The sequence below is a fragment of the Pyxicephalus adspersus genome, chromosome 2 (assembly GCF_032062135.1).
Source record: "Pyxicephalus adspersus chromosome 2, UCB_Pads_2.0, whole genome shotgun sequence".
In the NCBI taxonomy this organism is placed as follows: Eukaryota; Metazoa; Chordata; class Amphibia; order Anura; family Pyxicephalidae; genus Pyxicephalus; species Pyxicephalus adspersus.
In genome coordinates, this window is record NC_092859.1 from 19,551,398 (window position 1) to 19,575,573 (window position 24,176).

General features: G+C 38.1%; 1 protein-coding gene across 2 annotated transcripts; it reads left to right on the forward strand.

Annotated features, from left to right (window-relative positions):
• The first annotated feature begins 613 nt into the window (after positions 1-613).
• LOC140323068 (tumor necrosis factor receptor superfamily member 6-like) lies at positions 614-20,862 on the forward strand. 2 transcript variants are annotated; one of them, XM_072399816.1, is made up of 9 exons: positions 614-839; positions 8,787-8,904; positions 12,061-12,189; positions 13,970-14,084; positions 15,189-15,277; positions 16,336-16,437; positions 18,060-18,079; positions 18,489-18,582; positions 20,391-20,862. In XM_072399816.1, the coding sequence occupies exons 1-9, from the start codon at positions 744-746 to the stop codon at positions 20,687-20,689; spliced, it is 1,062 nt and encodes a 353-aa protein (XP_072255917.1). In that variant the 5' UTR covers positions 614-743; the 3' UTR covers positions 20,690-20,862. The 2 variants fall into 2 exon arrangements, with proteins under 2 accessions (XP_072255917.1, XP_072255916.1); XM_072399815.1 differs by having other exon boundaries at positions 615-839; positions 18,468-18,582.
• Positions 20,863-24,176: the final 3,314 nt, after the last annotated feature.

The window sequence follows — 24,176 nt, forward strand, 5'->3', positions numbered from 1 at the left end:
ATATGAGGAATGTCCACAAATACCTTACATACATAGAAAAAGGAAAAGAGCGCAGACAAACGGGTTCTGTTTTAAAGTCATTGCAAAAAGACAAATCTTTGCTCCCTGAGGAAGATTGCCTCCATGAAAGGACACAGTGTGAATTAGTCTTCTGCAGCTTTATTCTTTTGTTTTTGTCAATCCTTGGGTTTCTAAATGCATAAAATAAAGTATAACTATTGATATGACTTGTAGAGTTTGACAATGATCTCTCACGGAGTGGCTGCTTGCATTTAGGGATCAGGATGGAATTTGTTACTACTGAAGAAATTTGGAAGGATATCATTTTGTATTTTTTTTTACCTTCCTCTGAGTAGAACACAATGATAGCTACCAATCTTCTTTCATTTTTTGCACAGTTTTTCAGTGCAGGTTTTGTGGGGGTTTACTCTGCCTCAATCCATGAACAGGGTCATACCCCCAATAAAGGAGGTCTCCGAGGTATAAGAGGGGGTAAGTTTTCTGTCTCCTGCACGTGTCCAGAGATGTCAGAGCCATATTAAGGAGTTCTGGGAGGGAAGCGCTGTACAAATCAGGCGTGACGTCATAGTCAAGGGGGGCGGAGTCAGGCTCCCTATAAATTTCGAAGCGGTGTAAGCGCTCCAGTGGTTGGATATTCTTCCCTGGATTTGTATCTGAGCGATCTCTGCATACAGTGCGACCTCACACCGATCGTTCTCTTCCACCTTGTTCGACTGATCACAATGGCCCCAGTAGGGGCAGCACCACGACCTGTGACACCCGGTTTGGACCCCATGGCTATGATTACCGGAACACGCTTCTCCCTCCTCCTTCTCATGGTCAGTACATCGTGCCTAGGCTCCGATCTCCCCATACACACCCTGCTTGTTTGTTGCTGCAACTTTCCTACCTGAATTGCCCCTGATTGGTCAGTATATTGCACCCTGACACCTGATCAGGTCTTGATTGGTCAATACATTGTACCCGGGCACCAGATCAGGTCCTGATTGGTCAATACATTGCGCCCGGGCACCTGATCGGGTCATCAAAGTTCGCACAAAGTCCTTCGTTATATGGGCATCCAGAGATTGGAATGTTGGGGGTTGTTGTTGTGTGTGGTCAGATCGCATATCACTGGTCACTTGATCTACCTTTACTTCCATCGCTTGTATAGATCTAAGCGATTACTGGGGGATTGCATCACCTGTACAGAGAGGGATGACCCTGAGTCTACATGTCCCCCCCTACTGACAGATTGTGGGATTACAGGGGAGGGGGGTGTTGCTGCTATTACCCTGTGTGTATACAGTTTGTATAATATGTAAAGGTCATATGTGTGGAATGTTGTGTATATAACACTATACAGCGATGGACAGAGAAATGGGGACAGAGAATAGAGAGAGGGGCAGAGGAGGGGGTAGATAGCAGGATACCAGGGAAGGGCAGATGTTAGGGAAAAAGCTGGCAGAGGGTGCAAGGGCATAGAGGAGAGGGGTAAAGTGGAGGGGGCAAAGAGGGGAGAGATAAGGTACACTAGATAGGGGGGCAGAGGTACAGGGAAGAGAGGAGAACAGAAGAAAAACACAAAAAGAGACCAGGGAGATAAATGAGAAAGAAGAAAGCAGGAAAAGAGAGGAGATTGGGAGAATATAAAAAAAAGACAGAGAAAGAAAAAAAAAGATCAAGAAATAGAGAACGGCAGATAAAGGTGAAAGAGGGCATGATAGAGGAAAAAAAATAAATTAAAAAGTGAGCAGCAAGGAAACTAAGGAATAGAGGAATAATATAGATCTGAAAGAGGAAACTTTGAGATATGAGAGATATTAGAAATATCGCACCATGATACATTGATATCCCAACACTCCCGATTTGTTAGTACATAGATATTGCATCAGCAAAAATTCCCAACGCCATCATGTCGGGGAGAATCCATCAACCCAGGATGGGTTTCCCCAGATAATTTTTGTTTTTTCTTCCAAGAGAAAATGTTCTTACCTTGATCTATCTTTTTGGCACACGCTGTGCGATTTACTCCTGATGGTAATCTCAGTCACCATGTAATCACATCAATCCTTCGATCTGCTCCAAATATTAGATGAACTTAATATTAATTTAGTATTTTAATCATTTTTACTATTACATTGACTTGTAATATTGATTGAGACACATTGAATATTGTGTTGTTATATTAAATAGATCTGTGCTGATTAATACGATGATCGCGTTTGCTATTCTCAGGGGAGATATTTACGGAACACACAGTGAAGGCCAGACAACTATGGCCCTATTCCTATATACTGTACATCAACTTCTACCTTGTTTAGGAGGTGTACAGCATGTAGCACAGCATGTTTGCTATATTACAGAGGGTGTTACACAGCTATACACTTAGCATGCACTATTGATAGGATTGTAAGCTCTTCTGGGCAGGATCCTCTCCTCCTCCTGTGTCACTATATCTGTCATTTGCAACCCCTATTTAATGTACATCACTGTGTAATATGTTGGCGCTATATAATTACCGTTTAATAATAATAATAATAATAATAATAAAATTGCTGGGTAACAGCATTTCCGGTTGCAGGCTGACAACGCCTAGCAATTAGCAGCAGTGTTGTCACCCTACCATGTAAACTTCTTCACCTCAAGTGACTGTCTGGCCACCCATAAGATTGACCTGAAAATCAGCTGAATGGTTCACTAAAGAACAGCTCATGGCAAGTTGGCAGCACTGCGGATAGTTGAAAAGAATTAGCAGATGGCTTAACGTTGTCAGCTTGCTATTACGCCAGGATCTCCAGAAACTGCATACAGGAAGACATAATGACAAACAATATGAAATATAAATTCTTGGTTTACATAAATGATATGACATGTATTAGGTGACCTTTATGGAGAATAATGTTCATGTTTGGAGTGTACTGGGTCGGGTTTGCAGAATGATATGGGTAAGAGCAGAAGTATGAGGATATGAAACCTGGTGCCGAAAGAAACTTTTATTTATCTTGTGCACTCTTTTAAGAACTAAACATTCCGGTATGGGTTGGTCGATTTTTCATCTGAACTGCTTTGTATGTCACAGGCTAGATTACACATTCCATCAAAAATGTTTTACGTTCAGGTACCTAACAGCCATAATACTGCTTACATAGTTCTCTCCAAGGGAAAAGTACAGTGTGTTCAGTGGGTGTATATTATGGCTTGGTATTATATATAATTATATAATAATATAGAGCAGCCTTTCTCAACTCTTTTTACCCCTGGGGAACCCTTAAAATTACTTTCAGGTCTCAGGGAACCTCTACTAAAATTGATTTTTTTGGGAGGTCAATGGAAAAAAAACTTCTTAAATTTGTGGCCAGTGGAAAGAACGAACCCCTACAGTGCTGGCTAAATTACCATCTTTATAGACAAATAACATCATTATTTGATGCATGCAGATGACGCCTCCAAATGGTTTGGCCCCAAAACTATTAGGCATCATCAGATATAAGGTCCACCCGCCACAGTTTGAGGAACTCCTTGCAATCTCTAGAACAGCCATTCTCAACCAAGGTTGTGCTACAGGTTGCTTGGGTTCTTTGAGCTGTGGCTGATTGGTCTCTTGTTTGATGATGCCTGAATAGTCCTGGGGCCAACACCACTTGGTAGAGCCATCTGCATGACTCTTATAATGTTCCTAGATATTTATAATAGAGATATTTTAGCCACCACTGTTGGTGGACATACATTTTGCAGACTTTTCCAAATGGCCCTAAATGAATTGATTTAGGCGAGTACCGTGAAGCCTTGAAATGTATGTTTAATTATTTTAAGGGTTCCTCAGTTTTAAAAAGTTGGTTGAGACTGTCTGTAAAATATCCGCTTTAGGAAAACAACAACGGTGAACCACAAATTTCTGTATGACTGTGCTGAAAACAAAAACATAAAATTGGGTGTAAATTAGCCGAGGTTAACAGTGCACTGGGTGTGCTCCCTACTATCATCTGCTGCTTCAGCAAAGCTTCCTTGTGTCTTGAGACCTATGAGATCACCTTAGTCCTGTGTTTATGATCCTTTGTAACCGTACAATTTTCATTCTGAGACAAAATAGGAAGTGAAAATGCCATTTTTGTTTACAACTTTAAAGTGTGAGACTCTGTACAGGTTACATGAATAGGAAGACGCATTTAGGACCTACTTTTTCCATTGTGGCAGGGTACAAATAGAGCCAATGCTAGTCAAGGGTGTTGTGCTTGTTTTAGGGTGTAAATTTCAGGGTTTAGAGTGATAACTTTGCACTCCAACATTTGTATGTAAACAATTTAGCGCTTAATTTCAGGGCTGTGGTTACTTTAATAGAGGCCCTAGCAAGAAAATGGAGACTCATGTAAGGCCTACTGTACTGTGTGCTTTCATGGCGAAGGGTACAAATATAGCTGACGTTATTTAGGGTTGTGCTTGTTTTAGGGTGTATACAGCTCTGAGTGTAAACTCTACCCCCCCTCCCCTCCAATTTGTATGTAAACAACATAGAACTTGATTTTGGGCCTGTGCTAACCAAAGCCCATTTACTTTGATGGAGTCCTTGGCGAGAAAAGGGAAGACGTATGTAAGGCCTGTGTGCTTCCATGGTGACTGAGGTACAAATATGGCCGACATTAGTCAGATTTGTTGTGCTTGTTTGAGGGTTGTAAATCTCAAAACATAATAATATAAATGATGACTCTCCAAACATGTATGTTAACAATATGAAGCTTCATTTTAGACTTGTGATTACCACAACACGTTTATTTCAATGGAGGCTTTAGCGTTAAATAGAGACACATACACCTACTGTATTGTATGTTTCTATGGCGACACAAATATGGCAGACATTAGTCCGGGTTTTTGTGCTTGTTTGAGGGTCGTAAATCTCAAAGTATACTATAAATGATGACTCTGACCCCCCCAAACTTGTATGTAAACAATATGGAGCTTCATTTTAGGCTTGTGATTACCACAACATGTTTATTTTATTGGAGGCCTTTTCCATTGGGCAGCCTATTCATTTTAACTTGTCAGCACACCATATAAAAATACACCCTGCTCAATGTTTTTCTAGCACAGGTTATCACATTTACACTGTATTCACATTTATGTGTTATACTCTATATGTGCATTGCTTTGCTATGTTCAGTACATTCATACTAGTGTGAACTATTTCACACACGTGAGCTGCAGACCCCTGGGCAGTGGGTGTCATGGCTCTTAGCGGGATTGTTCTGGGTTTTCATTGTAGTGATGCTGATTTTGAAAACTGTATAAAAGGCAACACAAAATGCCAGAATAAAACTTTACCGGAAAGCACTTTGACTTCCTGAAGGAGCCCTGTGACACAGCAGTACTATCCGGCAGGTCGTTTAACCCTTTCCCATTCCCTCTTTTGGAAGGGATTACCTCCTTCTGAAGGAAGATAAATGTTTTATCAGTTTCCTGCTTCAAAACAAAAACGTTTGGTCTGATTCAATAAATATTTCCTGCAGCAAAATTTTAGGCTGGCGGGGCATGTCTGGGCATGTAGCTGCACCACAGCGGCAGTGTCTAAAGTCCGCACAGTTCCAAACCTAATTGCTTGGTATGGGTAGCATGAATGTCCTTATTAAACACAGAGCAAGTTGGTAGATTTCAAGCAAAAGTGCAGCATACATGTAATCAAGTCATGTGCATGTGATCAAGCCATGATTTGATGTTGATTTAAATCTTAAGCTTTGTGGTATCTACTCTCATAAGGCCCAATTTTTTAAAGTGCTGCAAGACTGGAGAAGATAGACTATCATAGGAGAACCTGTAAGATCCAGAAAACTTTGAATGGATCTGGTTCAGGATTGAAAACATTTACCAGTCAATAGCAAACGATTTTAGGAGAACCAGACCATGTTTGTTGGATCACCCAGTTTCTCTCATGATAGTTTATCTTTGCCAGTCTTGGAGAACTAATAAATCAGGTCCATAAAAAGGGACAATCAACCACAGAAAAAACCTAAACATGCATGTAAGTCTTTTTGTAACTTGTCAATGAAATAACAAATACAGGAAGATATCAGCCCAGGGTGCTTGTTTTTATTTTATTTTCTTTATGAATTAAACGAAACATCTTTGGAACTTTAAACCTTCCCTAATCATTCAGATTATGTTAAAAACAAGTATTTTCTGCCTCATTCCAGATTAGTAATAAAGCCCATGACGTACAATACAGTACACACCCTGCTCTTCAGCGGGCCAAACTGTACTATCTCTGTGTTAAAGGTGAAGGTTTCAACATTCAGGAAACATTTGAGTCACTCTTGGGTCTTGGCTGATAACAGTTTCTGTACAAAATGTTGCTGGAGATAGAAACAGAAGGGGGAATGTGACATTAAGATACAAAATAACATAACTTTTTTATATATTTTTTTTCCTTTTTTATCTTTCTTAGACATATAACAAACCAGGTTATGATAAAATAGACAAAAAGCCTTCCAGGATGAAGCACAGATCATCTATTGTAAAGCAAAAGTTGTTTTAATTTTCAGATACAAAAAAATTATATTTTTTTTGTTTTCCTGTTTTAGGTTATAGCGCGTGAAGCCTAGCAAATCAATTCTTTTTGCTGCTTGCGTAACAGTTTTTTACCAACTTTATCATGACCTTAATGTTTAGACTTCCTTATTCATTGTCAAGCTGTATTGTAAAAACGTCTGTGGTTGGTTTCCATACTTAGCACAGCAATTTTTAACGAGGGGAACCCTTTAAATAACTTTCACGTCTTGGTGAATCCCTTCTATAATTACTATATCCTCAATTCACATTATATCAGCATGGGGGTCAGTGGGAAGAATGTGTCTTAAGCTGCGTACACACGTGCAATATCTACCGTTGGAAACGAACAACCAATGACCATTTGGCCGATAATCATTAAAAGTGCACAACAACGCTGATGAACGAGGATTGTCACTGGAATCGAACGACCGTCCTGGTGGATCTGATTGGGCGACGATTGTTTGCAATCTATTGTGTGTATGGTCCTTCAGTGATTGTGGATGGTTCTGCAGTACACTTTCTCCTTTACATGTCACTTCCTGCATCGTTCAAACAATCATATCTAGCATGTGTACATTATTGGTGGATTATATATGAACGATTGTATCGTTACAGCATGTACAGGATTGTGCACAATACGATCATTCAAAATAATCGTGCATAATTGTTGATCTGTCCATCTTTTCTAAATTGAGGAACAAGCTATTTATTGTTTGATTTTATTTTGGAAAAGATACATTAGAATACCTTCTTAATGAGGTTCTGTTGTGCCATGCAGATCATTATTTGGGCTAATAATAATCTACATACTTGCTGTCCGAAACCAACAAGAACCATCAGTGACTAATTAAGAAACACATTCAGTGTTTTCCATACTACCTTGCAGACTGTGACTATTGTTAGCAGTGCAGATTTGCAATGAAAGGAAGGATCAGCTTCAAATTCTGCATTAGGGCCTTCAGGTCTGTAGCTCTACCTGCATTCAATACTCTGATTCAATAAGTATTTGCTGTGTGCACATCTACACTGAGAAAGAGAGGAATATTTCTTATTATAGGCTATGGGTGGAGAAGTGACCTAGTTGAATTATTTGCCTTGAGGGAAAAAAAATGAGGTCACCAGCCTGGCCATAATAATCTTAGTACTGGCTGGACTAAATTAAATACTGCCATATAAGCAGTTCAACTCTGCTTGTCTAGAGTTCAGCATTAATAGAAGAAGGCAAATAAAATGGGCAATGTAAGAGCTTAAAAAGGTGTCAGGTGGCACTGTACTAATATAGTCACAGGCACATCATATGGGTACTAGCAGTGCTCAGAGAAATCCCATACAAACACAGGGACTCACTTACAACCTTCATGCACATGTGTTTTTTTTCTCAGTGGCACTTAGACTTGGAATCCTAATATGTAAGACCTAAGCTATCTTGTTTGGTATTTAGGATTGTGAACAGCAAAACAAAGCTTATACCTCTTGTCCTGCTGCAGAGTAATTAGACAAAAACGGTCTTGCTTTTTCTCTAAACTCGATCAAAGTTTTGTGAAAACACTCCAAGGCAATTCTGTCTTACACCATACAGGTTTAAGTTAGTTATTCTTCTCAGTTACTATCTGTTCTTATGATTTGCAGTAGTGGAACCGGAAAAGCTTGGAAGACTGTACAAAATAAAAAAGGCAGTGCAGAAAGATTCACTTTCATGAATTGAGCACAGGATCCAAATACCAAAGACATGCTTGACCATAACCACTGCATTCAACTTTCTAAGCAAAAACTACTTTCTGGTTGCTTGGAAGGTTTATTTAGGCATTTGAGTTTGGTGTCCTATTAAGGCTTAGTTCACATTGCACTTAACACAAACTCCTGGAAACCAAATATACCTGGTTCTTCTGGTTCTTCATCAGGTGGCCATCCGCCTTTGCGCCAACGCCTCTTTACTATGCTTCCTTGTAATGAATATGGTGCCTGAATAAATGGTGACCTTAATTTGAATTTTGCAAAACTGCATATTGTAGTTTATATACTGTTTATATATTGTAGCTAACCACTTCACCATGCAAATGCATAACAGGGTACTGAGCCATTTATATTAATTGATTTTTCACACATGAGTTATTAGGGGGGACGGTGAGCTAAACATAGAGATTTCGACAATGGCATACTCCAAATCTAACAAGTGTATATTTTGACTTGAATGAATTGAGTTCTGTCATGAGATATAACTGATCATTGTGATCTCCTTTTTGCAGCTACTGCCATGCACAATCGGACTGCCTACAAAGACTGAACGACTGATATCTGAGAATGATAAGTACTACTGGGTACAGCATCGGAACAACCAAATCCGATGTCTCCTGTGCCCTGCAGGTAATTTATTTCTCTTTAAGAGCTTTACTCGTGGATGTCAGAATGTCATTTTTACTGTGCTACAAGTAGAAGTTAACATAGCAGCCTTACAGTGATTTAAAGAGGGCCTGTCATAGTTGGGCTAATGTAATAATTGAATAATCCTATCTTTTAGATCTAATATTGACATAAATAGTATGCATGACTCTTGGTTTAGTAGGCACCCCAGGTGCTATCATTAGACTCAGCTCGCTAGTAAGCTGCTCCATGAATTTGTATTGGTAGATGTAAATGGTACTTCAATGGTGTGCAGCCCTCTACAATCATAACCAGAGACTATTTTAGGATATAATGGGATCTAGGTATGGTAGCAGCTTTATTATCCCCCTCCTGCAGTCATTTTAGTTATTATTGATAATGCACAGAGATGTCACCCCATCCACACAGTCTGTACTGGGATAATCTTATCAGACACTACCCTAAAGCTTCTTGATTACTTACAGGAACTTGAAACTTGTATCTGGGTCATCCTGAACATTCACCAGACCTTAGGCATCTGCCTAAATTTCTATGTGGATGATTCAGCTCAGATTCTACCATCCCAAATGTCTGTGCACACTGAAAGCATTCGGTGAGTTACTAATTCTAGCTAGGCTGGCTTTTAACGCTTACCCAGCCCTAGTTATTATGAGGGGTAAAAAGTTTCGGCATGCACTTTCAGCCCAAGCTATGTAGGGTTCATGCCCAGAGATGGCTACTCATTAACACACTGCATGCCTTCAGTGTGCGTACATAATAATACCACAATAAACCCTATGACACATTATTGCGTTCAGGCTCTATCCAACATGCAGAGCTACTATCACATTGGAGTTAGTTCGTGCCAGGATTGGTGCAGGCAGCCGGAGTTTCGTTCTCTAGCATTTTTCCTTTTTCTCCTGCGTAGCAGTGGCGTTATCTGTTTCCAGCCTATGAGCAAGGATCTGTAGCGTGTGTGTCACAATATCTGCAAACAATGGTCGCACACATGATGTACAGAGTACAGGAAGGAAACAAATCTTGTGCTGCTTTATGGGGAATTTTAGCTGAATGAAGGGATGGGTTTTTCCAGCTGTAAATTAGTTTTGCAACTATTCAGGATAAACATGTGGTTGGAATTTAATTTTTGACCTGCCGTTGTACAAAAATGAATATTACATGAACATAAACATTGAGATTTAAAAAAAATGCCTTTCAACTTATTGTTATAATGTTAATATTAAGCTGCTGAAAGATATAGAGAATATCTATCAACTTCATATTAATATTTCACATTTCAAGAGCCATGTCACATGACAGTCTGAAGAAACCTCGGAAAAAAGCAGTGCTCCAATATAGTTGCATAAGAGCTATACTGGGCCCAGCACCTAAATGACAATGCAAAAAAAATCCCATGAAATTATTTCTGAATGATTGGACCTTTAGTGTTATTGTTGGCACCTAGATTAGGTTAACTGTGTCTTAAGCTGTTCGAATTGATTGTTCAAAATGACAGTAGGAATTATGTAACAATTCATTGTCATATCATATGAACTCCCTGGGTGTATTCCTAAATGAGGAAACATTTAAGACAATAATTTCTCGAATGGCTTAGTACAAGGCTGTTTTGTTCTTATGAGCCAGTCAGTTAGCATGTAGTTTACGTTTCCTCTATTCCAGACCATTTTTATCTATTAATACAGCAATATATATAAATGTTGATATATATATTTATACCAACATTAACAGCAGCTGTATGATGTGAGGAACAAATTAATAGGATAGGTAATGTTACCTCGCTAAAAATAGTTATGACCTTTCATAGTCTTTCCCCTTGAATTTGTGTTTTTGCCGTTTTGGGCTTCAAATAAAGAATTTTGAAAATTTAGCCAGATATCAAGTCTAATATTTGCTGAAAGTTGAAACTGCTGTTTTCTTGACTATACTAGGCAATATCATGGCTAGATGTTGGTATGTAAACTCAAAGGGCCTGAATTATTAAAGCTCTCCTAATATAGTCCGTCTTCTCCAGTCTTGGAGAGCTTTAATAAATAAGGCCTAAATTCTGTAAATTTTGAATGGCCCTTTTAGCATCTTTAGTAGTACTTTGAGGGTCCATTCAGATACAGATCCTCCTTTCTAACATTTTTACCGTAGTTATAAGGTGAATTGCGTTACAGAAAGAGGAGCAGGGTCTAATGGCATACAATGTGCTTGATTCTGTTACTGTATTCATCTGGAGTGCAAAACAAGCTTTTTGATATAAATATAAAAGAAGAAGCAGAAGTATGACCTTTATTTCTTGTAATTGACTGTATAGTACAGGATAATTGGACTGCATGAAAAGTCTCCAGTGAGCCACAGACAGCAAAGTTTGCATGAGTTAGAATCTTTGACAGTTTTTCTACCTGATTAAGCTGCTGGTTGATAGATAACACTCTTTCAAATGATTAGTCCAACCTAATACCCTTGTAATCTGCACAAAAGTGACATTTGCAGTTACTTCTGCTCCTGTGAACAGTCAATAATTATATGAAGATGCATGTTATTAAATTTGGATGTCTTTCTAATCACTGTAAAGGAAGAAAGTAGAGAATCAATCCCAGAGGAAAAGGTTTAGGATTAATACTGTAGTAGTTGCCAAGCCAAATAGATTATCTGAGTATAGGGGAGACAAAGGCGGCTTTTTGTGGCAAACTTGAATTGTTAAAATTATATCACATCCTTTATTTAAAACAATTTACCAAAAAAGTATATTATATAAAACATAAATTCCATACAAAATAACATTTTGTCTCCCCGAATGGGAGCTTTTAAACTTGTACCTACAGTGTAGATATTGGGCTTCTTATACAGTATTGAAGACCAGTACCAGCAGACCTTACAGTCTTGGTCAGATATTCATCACATGGTTATAGTCTCATTCCCGACGTGTTTCGCCCTAATTGGCTTCCTCAGGGGACCGGGAGACCTCAAAAATTACCACAATGAACATATATAGTCAGTCCAATCAAAGTAGTAATGATAAATACAATGTATAGTAATACATCCTAAACTGACTTACTTGGTGTATTGACCATGGAAACGACACAAGGTGTCCTTCTAATCAGTTAGCTTTTAAAATGTATCAGAATATCTAAAACCATTTTTTCTTTCAAGGTACTTTTGTTGAGGAATCATGCACTATTCAAGACACAAGGGGAACATGTAAGATGTGTCCTGAAGGTACCTACATTGCATTTGCATCTGGGTTATCCGAGTGCCTTGCCTGCTCTAGATGTCGTCATGGTAAGTACATTTTCATTTTAAACATAAATGTGTACATATCAGGAAAGATGTTTCATGACAGGAGCATGGGGTCATACTCCTATGTATAGTCAAACTTCAAAGATAACTCCTAGGCCCATGTCATATACTGTCAAGAGGGACAGAATCACTAACTTTCAATCTACAATATCCTAAGAAGTTGTTTCCTCGCTGTCTGAGGTTAAATGACAGTGATTCTCCCTCTAGGAACCTAACACCCACTTAGAAATTGGAGCCTTTGTAAAAAGAAAAACTTGACAAAGCAAATTTTTTGTTTGACTATAACAATTGTTTCTGTCTACATTTAGTTGTTGGTTTCTGTTTTCAAAAGAAAAGGTACCTTCCCATGTTTATTTGTGGTTCCTAAAAAGCCCTCAATACAGAACCATGATGCAGAAGTTTCTGTGTGATATTATCTGCAAATCAATAGACAAATAGGGTCTGTATTCTAAGGACTCATTTACAGCACATTACTTGGATCACATGCAAAACATATATGTACTCTGATTCTGCAGTTTTGATAGCAGTCCATAGATATTGGTTTGTGAGGATGGGGAGTCAGGGCATGTTGTGATGCATTGTAACAAGTTACAAAGAGTCAAGATAAAATATTCCATATTTTTCTAGTTTTTGTTTGGTCAACCTGAAGGGACGTAACTTCTGAGTACACATACAGGAAATATTTCATCTTTGGAAAGAAATCAAGAAACTCTTTCAAGTTTATCTTTAAAAACCTGTCATAATTTATCTCATTCAGTGCCAGGTTAAAACACAAAGTGGTGAAACAAGATTTTTATTAATAACTTCACAGTTGTGTGGTTCATGAAAGGTCAGCCTGGCCCAATACTTGTAGTTCTGTGTTGACATGGTTGCTAGGATGTTATTATGCAGCGTATTTGGCATGGCTCCAGGACTCCGCTCAGATTATTTCATAATTCTGTAATCGTATCACTGTCCTCTGAGATTCTTCATGATGTAGGGTAAACAATATAATACAAATCCACCTAGAAGATTGGGATACCTTTATTATGGCCTACATAAAAGGGGATAGACACATGAAATTAAAGGGAAAATCCTGCCAGTGGACTCAACAGTATAATGAAGGTGATGCCTAACTCAATATTGGTTTTTGGTGTAGCCTACCTATATTGTGAGCCTGTCTCTGATTCTTATTAATATTCTCATTTTCTATTATATTTGCACCTTTCGTTCTTTCAGAAAGAACTAAAAAATGTAGACTGTCATTTCTGTCCTTTTTCTTAAAATTATGCTAGCTAGGGTTCAAGCTAATCCTGCAATTTCAGTACTTTAGTCACTCACCACATTTGCAGTTGATGAAGTCAAAACTTCTGATCACCATCTGTTACAAGTCAGTGTAAAATGATTGTATCAATAGAAATGTCAGACAATTTACATTTTAAGAAATACAGGTCAACAATGGCCTACTGTGTATTTTCCCTAACCAAAGATTGTTCGAAAATTGATTGAATACACCCTGCACCCATGAACATGGGTATGCTATATGTAAAGCAGAGTTGAGTCTATGAACACATGTAAACATGTATATAACTAAGCCTATAAACACAGGTATTATCATCGTAAATCCTGAATGGAAGTCCAGAGTAAGACCTGTGTTATACAGTACAACATCCTACAACACCTTTCTATAGAGCAGGAAGAGCTTGGTTTTTATAGTATAGATATTACTTGAACCTCTAGCACATGTGAACTTACAGTGTACTTTATTGTTGTGTCATTTTAGATCAAGAAGAAATCTTCTCTTGTAGCAGCACAAAGAACACCGTCTGCCGTTGCAAGAAGGGAACCTTCTGCCCTCCCGACCAGCCTTGTGAGATCTGTATGCCCTGCACAACCAGGTAAGGAGACAGTGTACTACAAAATAAGACAATCATCTACTAGACAGCAAGAATACAGTGCTAAAGTATGCAGAAACAGGATGCACTGCAGAGTTTCTGTCTGCATATTAATTAGCCATATTTATTGTTCATAGAGTCTGACATTTCTAACCTCTCTTTCTAAAAATGCTACATACTTAGATACATTCTGATGTAATAGTTTTGTTTCCTTGTGACTCACTGACTCACAACTATGGCTTGATGATTAAGTGTTGTTGTACTTTAAGCCACATAATTGAAGCAATATTTCAGAATTAACATCAAAGCATGTAACCAAGGTTTTATTTTATGATTTTCTTGATTGGAACTCTGGGGTCATATGATCAGGTCAGAAACCTAGATGTGCTGTCTAATAGGAGTGTATACCACTTGGGTCTGGATACACTGGGATCACTGAGAACACTGGGAACATTTTTAGGCAGCTAAAAGAGCAATAGCTTATTGCTGAAGGTTAACTTTGCTAAAAAACAAAATGGACTTAAAAAAGAAACACATTTAAAACATTACTATTGCTACATCAGTTAAAATCAGGTTAAATCAAATTAAGGTTCTTGTGTGGGGAGATAAGAACTAATAACAACCATTCTAATTGAACAACCGGTTTTAGAAAACATTCTTCTAAATTTGAGCTGAATGATCAATAACATGCATCAACATGCACTGTAACCATCCAAACTGTGCCTATAGTGCCTATTAACAGTTGGGATAAAATAGGGACCAGCAAGAACCAATCAGGTCTGTTTCCTATTGAGGAGTTTTACATTCACTTATTGTCTGTAAACACAACAATAAGTGAAATGAAATCTGTCTAAAGTGGGCAAAAGTTCTCTTTGAAAAAGATAGTCCATATTAAAATATTATTCCAGTTTTAGTCAAAATGTTTTTCCCCCTCACTTCCCTTACAGACAGATATAAAATCTTAATAGCCTTCAACCCCTCACCACTCTGGCTTTAGATACACTACACCTGCATTTACTTGCCTCTGTTGGAATCGTCTAAATGCTTAAAAATAGTTGGTTTCACATAGCTTACCTGTTATTCACTCATATACACAATTCTTTTCAGCTGTCCTGAAGATAAGGTGATACAGGAACCCTGCAATTCAACATCAGATCTGATGTGCACTACTCCAGGTCCTCCCTCTGGTACACTAGGTATTCCCCTTTCCATTGTATTCTCAATCATTGTTGTATTATCAGATTATGGTGAACTAAAACCACATGCTGCACAAGGAATGATGGGCAATACTCTATAGTATACTCTGTAGTATTTCCACAATAAAGTTTTCTTTTATTAGAGCATAGATCCACTTATTTATCACCCTATTTTCTGGTGGCCATTGAGGACCATTGTCACTGGGGAAGAAGGTGATGAGAAAATAAAATGTTACATTTTGAAACAGGCATAGAGGGTAAATCTTGTAATGGAGACACCTTTAGTTTAGTGACAACTGTAACACGAGAGATTTTCTCTTTTTTTCCTGATGTTTCTGTAGGGGGAAGAACCTCCAGTACAACCCAGAGAGGGAAAAAACCTGACTGGGATTTTTGACTATTTCCTAAAGTATCCCAAACAAAAAAGTATAGTTTTGTGTATACATTTATTTTTAATCAATGCCCCATAAGGCAGCTCCTACTTTTTCATGAAATCCAGTGGTGGATTTTATAATCCACTATTTTATAATCAACTAAAAGCCAGCCATTCACATAGCATAAAACTTTACTGATTCATGAGGTTGCAGCCCTTCGATGGGCAGCCTTAGAGTGAGGTACAAAGATGACAAGCAATCTAAGACAATAGTTATTGCATGCAAGTGGAAGGCGTAGTCTCTGATAAGCAGTAACTATAGAAGAAGTGATAGCAAGTATGCAGGATCACAGGGTCTAAAAAGCATGGTGACCCAGAGTCTCACACATTCCCTGTGTGGCAGATTGCTGATCTCATTAGTTTTATATACCAATAACAATGTATTAATTCCCTCTGCTGGGTAATTGACAAAACTATATTTTACTGAAATATATTATTACGCAGTATTTATATAGTGCTAACATATTATGCAGTGCTGTACAAAGTCACATCACTAAATGTCCCTCAAAGGGGCTCACAATCTCCCTTTCATAGTCCTATGTCATTAATACAGTCTCACTGCAGATCTCTTCTTGTTCTACAAAGGAATTCATACTTAAATTCAAATGTCAATTTCATTTTTCAGATATTTTAAAGCATGTTATAGTTCCACTGGTGGTTATCTTTGTCCTCCTCATCATCATTATCACTGTCTACATGTTGCTAAAGAGAAGGAACCATGGCACAGGTGAGAATCAGCAAGAAAAAAAGCAATGTAAAGCGCATGTTACAGTAATATTGAGCCCTTCTCTAATATACAGTAAATATATAAAAAGAGGAATAGAAAGATATTTCAGGTGCTTGTACAACAGAAATAAAACAATACCTGGATAATTGAAAATAAATATAACAATAAATATTAAAATATATTAAGGGTAGTGTTAGAGGAGCAATGTACAATGTAGCAAAAAGTGTGCAGTCAGCGCACAGTAAGAGGAGTGGGTATTCCAAGTAAACTGTTAGGACAAAAGTGGGGGTGGCAACACATCCAACTAAAGTGCCTGGTTCAATAAGGTTCTCCATCACTGGAGAAGATAGACTATCATGGATGAGATCCATCAAACCTGGAATGGATTACATAAAATGATTTGACAAATGTTTTCAATCCTTGACCAAAGTCAATCCAGGTTTGCTGAATCACCCAGGTTTATCCACAATAGCCTATCATCTCCAGTCTTGAAGAGCTTTAAAATCAAATTTAATATTTAAAACGGGCCCTTAATGTACAGTCGTAAATAAAGCAAAAGCAGTGATACAATATCAAACACTTGGAAAGCAAGGCAAGAACAAGCTGTCTGTTTAACTCTTAAGTTTGTTTAACATTAAGTCTCATATGTCCCTTGTCGTGGCTGCATATACAGTAATGGTGAAACTCTCCAATCCTCATTGTTCATACAAAAGGGAGAACTGAAAAGCCTAATATTGGCAATTGTATGTACAGATTACAAATGTAACAAAAGCACCAGATAAACCACCAATAAAATAATTTGCTTTGCATGCATTTCTTTTGCCCATGACATCACCATTGCCCAGTGTTGCCAATGAGTTGTTAGGCACCTGGCAAGACAGTGAGGTCATTGTTGTAAATTTACATCCAGTTGTTAAGGGACTTGCCCAGCCCAACTTTCTATTGCCTAGTGGTTGACCAACCCCAGACAAAAGCGATCCAATAAAAATGCAATTTAACAACTATCTTGGGTTGGCAGAGAAGATAAGCTCACAATGCTGCCTAATCCTAATACCTAACTCCTCTTCTTGTACCCAAATGTAACCCATTTCTACCTGGTGCCTAACCTTAGGCTACGTGTCAAGTTCCTAACCTTAACCCTCACGCCTAGTACAACTAACCTACTTAGAACCTAACCCTGTAGGCTTCTTATTTTCAAAATTACTCTGTTGCACTGTTAAGAAATTAAAACCCTCAAAAAACACTGGATATAATTAGAGAGCACAGCCAGGAACAGAAAGTTCTTGATGTGCACCACTAATGTTCTCTTAGAAAAATACCAATATCATGTCTTGATTCCAGTACATGTATCATATAATATTTCAACTGTAATCCCTGCATTGCAACATGAATAGTCAGATTCTTGCCAGTACACAGCCCTTATAGATAAGTTACTGTTGCATGTATCCAAATCTAACAGTTACATACTAGAGTTGATAATAAGGGTAGAAATGGGCATTAGAGAAATATCGTTTTCATTTTAATATTTTCAGCTGAGTTTTTTTTGATAGTCTTAAAGTAAAACAATTTGATTTAGCTGTTTGAAGCATTCCCTAACTGCTTGTTTTGTTTTTTTGTTGTAGGGTCTAAATTCTTCGTAAAAGTAAGTATGTAATGGTGCAGCTAGTGCGGATATTTTTTTTTGTAGTAATAATTAGTTTCCAATTTGATAATGAAAAAGTCATTATTAGCATATGTGTTAATTCTACACTTCAGCAAAATGGAAACCAAAACTACTTATATACCAGCAGAATCTAAATCTAGCTTTTATTTTCAAGCCCCAGTTAGTATATAACCCTCACTTGCCCTGGTATGTACTCCCTCATTATAAACTGGTAAGTAAAGGAATATACCTACTTACCAATTAGACATTTAGAAAACACAATACATGGCTGAAATGTTGTTGGAATTAAAAAATTGTCTCTTACCCCAATTTAGTATTAATGTGAACTCCTGTAGCATAGTTCACATTTGCTGTTTTATGCACACAGCTAACTGTACATCTCTGCAAGGGAAATAAAGACGAAGATGCCGAACTTATCTCGCCCCTAAGAAATGTTACGCTTAACTTTAAGGAAGGAATCGATTCAAATACAAAAGATGAAAGTAAGTGGATCTTATCTTATCCTGTATGTAATTACTTGGACCCCATATGGGGTATTTAAACAATTCATCCTAGGTGCATAGTCATGAAACAAAGTGCAGTCCTCAAACAACCAATTAACAATCACCTTTATGGACAATTATAGATCTAGGCATTGGATAATCATTCCTGAGAATGGTTATGACATAAACATTCATAGTCACCTATGACCAGTGATAGCATTGCTCCTGATTAATAGCTGTATTGCCTCCTACTAGGCTTCTCAAGTCCAATGTAAGCTTCAAGTCACATATAAAGCTTTCAAAGAGAGTCTTCTATTTACTATTGGTGGCTAAACAGGCTGCAAGGGAAGGAAGGGAATGTGATCCTTCATTCTCCTGTATAGACACAGTTGAATTATCGTCCATTTATTCTGGCCACCATCTGAGAGTCAAACTTGCCTACTTGAGTTACCTTACCATGGTGGAAAGAATAGAAGACGGAAACTTGTTTGTGGTATATATTTATGAGCTGCATAGTTTGTATATTCTTACGCAACAGAAGGAGAGATGAAATATGCTTTCATATTTCCCAAATACAAGATATGAAGTGGACTAAAACCCTCATTTTAACCTTCTTCTACCACTTCTGATAAGACTTGATTGCATTAACATATCCAAAGTCCTGGGCATTTGATAAAGTCATCTTTGTTAATGTTTTTAAAATAACAATTCTGACTGACTTTTATCAAAGATTATGGAACAAAAGCATTAGCATTTGGTCACATGGCACCTATAGCATCATTTTCTTTCTGCTACTCATCTTAGCAAGTCTGTTAACATAGATGTATCTAAAATGCTAGTAATGGCTATTTAATTGAAGAAATTCATTGGAGTCTTAAAGAGAACCTGTGAAATTAGTTATGTTCGTTTTTGAAATAGCGAGCTCAGATATAACTCCCCCATCCTCTTTACTTCTTGATAAGTTTTGACCTTGTATATACAGCTAGTGAACTAAAACCCCTGGAGTATTTACTTGTTGTGGGTACATGACTCATAGTAGATCCCTATATATGTCCGTTGACTGAAAATATACCTGGTCCTATTGATGTTTGTGGGGATCTACTACATGCTCCTTCTCATAAAATATACGTGCATTTGACTTATTCTACACTGGTTATTTAACTTTAAAAGCCACCCTTGTATAGAAATCCAAAAACCAAGAGACTGCTGCTGGGTACCACCATGGATGTGATGTCAGCAGTGGCCATAGTACAGCAGCCATCTCAACCGGGTTTGTCAGAGGTCGCCAGGGGTTTCTTTGACTTGGGGTTGGTTGACCTCCTATTTAAGGTTCCTGCCTAGTTTTGGAGCCAATGCCACTTGGTAGAGCCTGCTGCAGGACACCAATGATAGTTTTAGCTGCCTGTAAGGGTTTACAATTCAACATTGTAAAGAGGAGTATTTATTCCACTGACCACCATTGTAGGAACATTCTTTTCCATGATTCCCAATAAATTGTTTTTAGCAGGGATTCCTCAAGACCTAAAAATATTTCAGGTGTTCTTTCGGGGCAAAAAGGTTGAGAACTTTCTTTTTCACTATTCCCCATTAGTTCTCTGCATGCTCTGACTCCGAGCTTACACATGAATGATGGTACTGAAAGAAAGGAGAGCATGTCCTGCTGGGAACGGGGAAACAAAAAGGAAACAACAAATGTGTAAAGCTGTCAAAGTCACAAATAAATTACAACAATGTAAACATTAAAATGTTAAACAATGAAACTAAGGATTTGTTATTTCCTTACACATTATTTCTTGTCTTCTCCACAGTCATCGCCAAGTCATGCGCCATCATTGTGCGGGAGGTGCCCATCAGACAGTTTGAGATGTTAATGCTACATCTAAGAGTAAGTCATAATGAAATAGACAAAGCGAAAATAGAAAACCCAGGCAATGTCAATAATCAGTGCAATGCCATGTTGCAAGCCTGGTACCAGAAAAGAGGTTTCGAGATTAATAACCTCTTAAAAACCCTGCAAGATCTACACATGGAGAAGGCTGCTTGTGACATCACGGAGCAACTGATCAGAGATGAACTGTTTGTGCCACAGGAACAGAATAACGCCTAATCACTTCCCTGCTGCCTCTTGGTAATACTGGCTTTGACCCTTGGCTTGGAACACGGACAACGCTTCTTCTAAATGTATTATATTGTATATAAACTAAAATTTATATTTTTATAAAAAAAATAAAATACATATTAAAAAAATAAAAAAAATAAAAACCTTCATCAAAAAAACAATCATCTATGTCTTTGTTGTTTTATCCTAATTGAGAGCTACATTTTAGTAGTGTGAAAGTGAAGGAATCCATTGGTCTGGCTGATAACACTATGGACCCGATTTATTAAAGCTCTCCAAGACTGGAAAAGATGGACCGAGGTGAACCTGGTTGATTCATCAAACCTGAAATGGATCTGGTCCAGGATTGAAAATATTTGCCAACTAATAGCAAATGATTTTAAGAAACCCATTTCAGGTTTGCTGAATCACCAAGGTTCACCAATATTAGTCTATTTTCTCCAGTCTTGGAGAGCTTTAATAAATCAGGTCCAATGATGTAGTTATGTGGGGCTAATCAATACAAATGCTACTACATGCTATTTATGTAGCTTACTGAAAAGGTGACCATTTATTCCATATGTCCAGCAAACAAGTGCTTTTAACAATCTTCTGTGTAGCAGTAACTAACATAATATGGAAGCTGTTCCCTAATTTGCATAAACCCATACATAAACACCAAACCCAACTGGATCAATGTTAAATCACATGTGGTCAAGAATGCCAATGTGAAGCACACCAAATGCCACGAGTGAACATAGAGGCAAAAAGTAACAAACTTACCCATCGTCATCTCTCCTAACCCATCACTAATTGCCACCATTTCATACCCCCCACCTGTTGTATAGTACCCTCCCTCATCTCTTAATTTTAAACCATATTTGTCAGGGTCCTGTTCTTCTGTGTCAAGTATGCAGGTTTGTCACTCACAGCCCTAATATTGTACAGCATTGGACAATATGTACACACAAATAAAAAGATAAAAGTAAAAACCCTGAGCTCGGCAATCAAGGCCTTTCCTTGAAGTTCTGGTACTTCTATGGACAGAATTGGGGAAGGGATTGAGCAGACTGGGGGGAAGAATTCCCCTAATTCCTTATAGGATAGTAAGAGATAGGAAATATGTCTGCAGCATCACAGACCACAACAACAAACACTTATTTCTTGTACTGCTTTCCCAGAGATATAATGATCTGTCTTAACTCTTGCTTCTTTAACTTTTGCTTACCTGGATGAAACATTAACCACACGCTGACTCTTCATGTATCAAAAGAATGCACCTTCTGGCTCCATACATCTCAGTCTGATTTTCAAAAGCTGACGTTATAAAAAAAAAAAAAAAAGCTAATTGCCCTTATAGAAATTACATTTCTTTGCTTAAAACAATCTTTTGAGCGACAAAGAAGGAATACACAGTGCTGTTCAGTTCTTTGGAAAGATTAGTGGGCAGGACAAGCAGGAGGCCCAGCACTGCCTCCTCCCGCATAGTAAATTACAATGGTTGTCCCCAGTCTGTTGTCTTGTTAGCCAGTATCTATGCAAAGGGTCCCCCTTAACCTGTATTGACATTGCTTTTACACCTCTGTTGCTCCTTCTACCTCCACAATCAGCTCTGAATTCAGTTGTATCACCAACGTAAGTAATGTGGGTTTAGAAATAGACTGGAAGACCCTAGCATTGGTCCAGGGGAGCAGATAATATATTCCCATATACCCAAAGGAATCTTTTTTTAACACTTTCCAGTTTTGGTTAACAATAGTTTGTATTAGAAGAAGTAAAAAAGACTTAAAACAAAAAAGGATAGGTAAAGTATTAAAACCATCAACCTCTAAAAGAACCCAGAACCCCAGAGGGTAGGGTGATTATTAGCAATCCCGGGGCCCCACACCACCAAAAATTGATTATGAGTGTCACTTAGAATATTGGCCAGGTCCTCATTAACCATGAATGCATCCAACCTGGATTAACCTCTCCAAAGGCCAAGCTCTCAGACCTCCAGACCCTAGCCTGCTGTGGTGCTAAAAAAACAAAAGTCACCAGCTTTCTGGAGGACCAAGAGAGCACCAAATCTGGAAGATGCAGGAAAGCACCCCATAGGTCCTGGGTCATGGGTCTGTTCAGTAGGGAACCGAGTAAGTTATGGACCACTCTCCAGAATCTATCACTTTCCAGTTTTTAATGAAACGTGCTATTCAAGTCAAGTCAATGACCTGAAGTGGTACCTCAGATGTACATACTGTAGTTCTATAGGTAATAAAAAAGAGTGTTTGGGCTGCCATAGTAGCACAGCTTATCAGTGACCAAAGTAAATCATTGACACTTCCAAGAAATAGAAGACTTTGATCTGCAGGATGAACACAGCATCTAGGAGTAGAAAAATCTTCACTAATTGCCTGGGCCAGGAACTGATTGAGTGGGACTGATGAAAATACAGTATTGGTTGTAAATTAAACCATGCAAGATTGGAAGAAGGGCCCGTGGATCTAAACTGAAATCCATTTTTAAATGTAATTTTTTATTAAAGTTTTTAACATATATATTAAACAGTAAGAGAAAAGGTAGACGCAAAATACAGAATGATGTCAGAGCGTGATTACAAACATCATGAAATACATACAAAACCACACACGATAACTAAAACACCTGTGTTTTTCTAACCCTTCGTATCGATTATATCAATACACAATCATTACTTATCCAGCATCACGTAAAACAAATGAGCATTCTTAAATAAACGCCTTTGGAAAATCAAATAAAAAAAAAGTGAAAAGAATAAAAGGAAAAAGAAGAAAAGAAGAGAACAGGAAGAAGTCCAAGATCTCACTAGGGAAACAACTAGTGCAGCCAAGTGTATTTAAGGTTCAGATGAGCAACTATACAATACCGGTAGCAGTTGCTTGGTCCCATGGGGCCTAAATTTCCTCAAATGTCTCCAGTTTGTTTATGAGCCTAGCAGATAAATGTTTCATCAGCTGAAAGTCCCCAACACGTGTCCTCAATTCCGCAACAGAGGGTGGGGTGGGTTACTCCAATGTACCGAGATGAGGCATCTGGCCATTGTAAGAATATGCATCAAAAGAGCCTTCCTCGGTTTAGAAAGTTCGGTAATGGGGACATTCAGGAAATGGGACACCGGATCTAAACTAATAGCGGTTTCCAGTATTTTAATGAGCAAAAAAAGGCATCGCAGGTTTAGTAGTCAATATCTGGTAAATCTCTGAGATCAGCCCTCTGCGAGATGGACCACCTGCACATACACGTTTAAACAACATGGGGGGGTGAAAAGATAAAGTCTCTAGTGACAGCATGGGCAGATTTGTAAGTAGCTGTATATGGCCGATGAAGGTAGTTCACATTTGGATTGTAGATCCGCAAAGGGCAATAACTTCCTGGTGACTGGATCAGAAATATGTCCAAAACAGGCTATCTGGGATTGGGGGGTTATATAGAAAGGAAGTTAGGAAGGATTTGGGAGAGGCAAGACAGAACTTTTCTT

Bases quoted from the DNA above. Each gene is read 5' to 3' on its own strand.
- LOC140323068 (XM_072399815.1), top strand. From the start codon at position 744: ATGGCCCCAGTAGGGGCAGCACCACGACCTGTGACACCCGGTTTGGAC. The intron at 840-8,786 runs GTCAGTACATCG...TCCTTTTTGCAG, and splicing joins TCTCCCTCCTCCTTCTCATG to CTACTGCCATGCACAATCGG. The intron at 18,583-20,390 runs GTAAGTGGATCT...TCTTCTCCACAG, and splicing joins TTCAAATACAAAAGATGAAA to TCATCGCCAAGTCATGCGCC.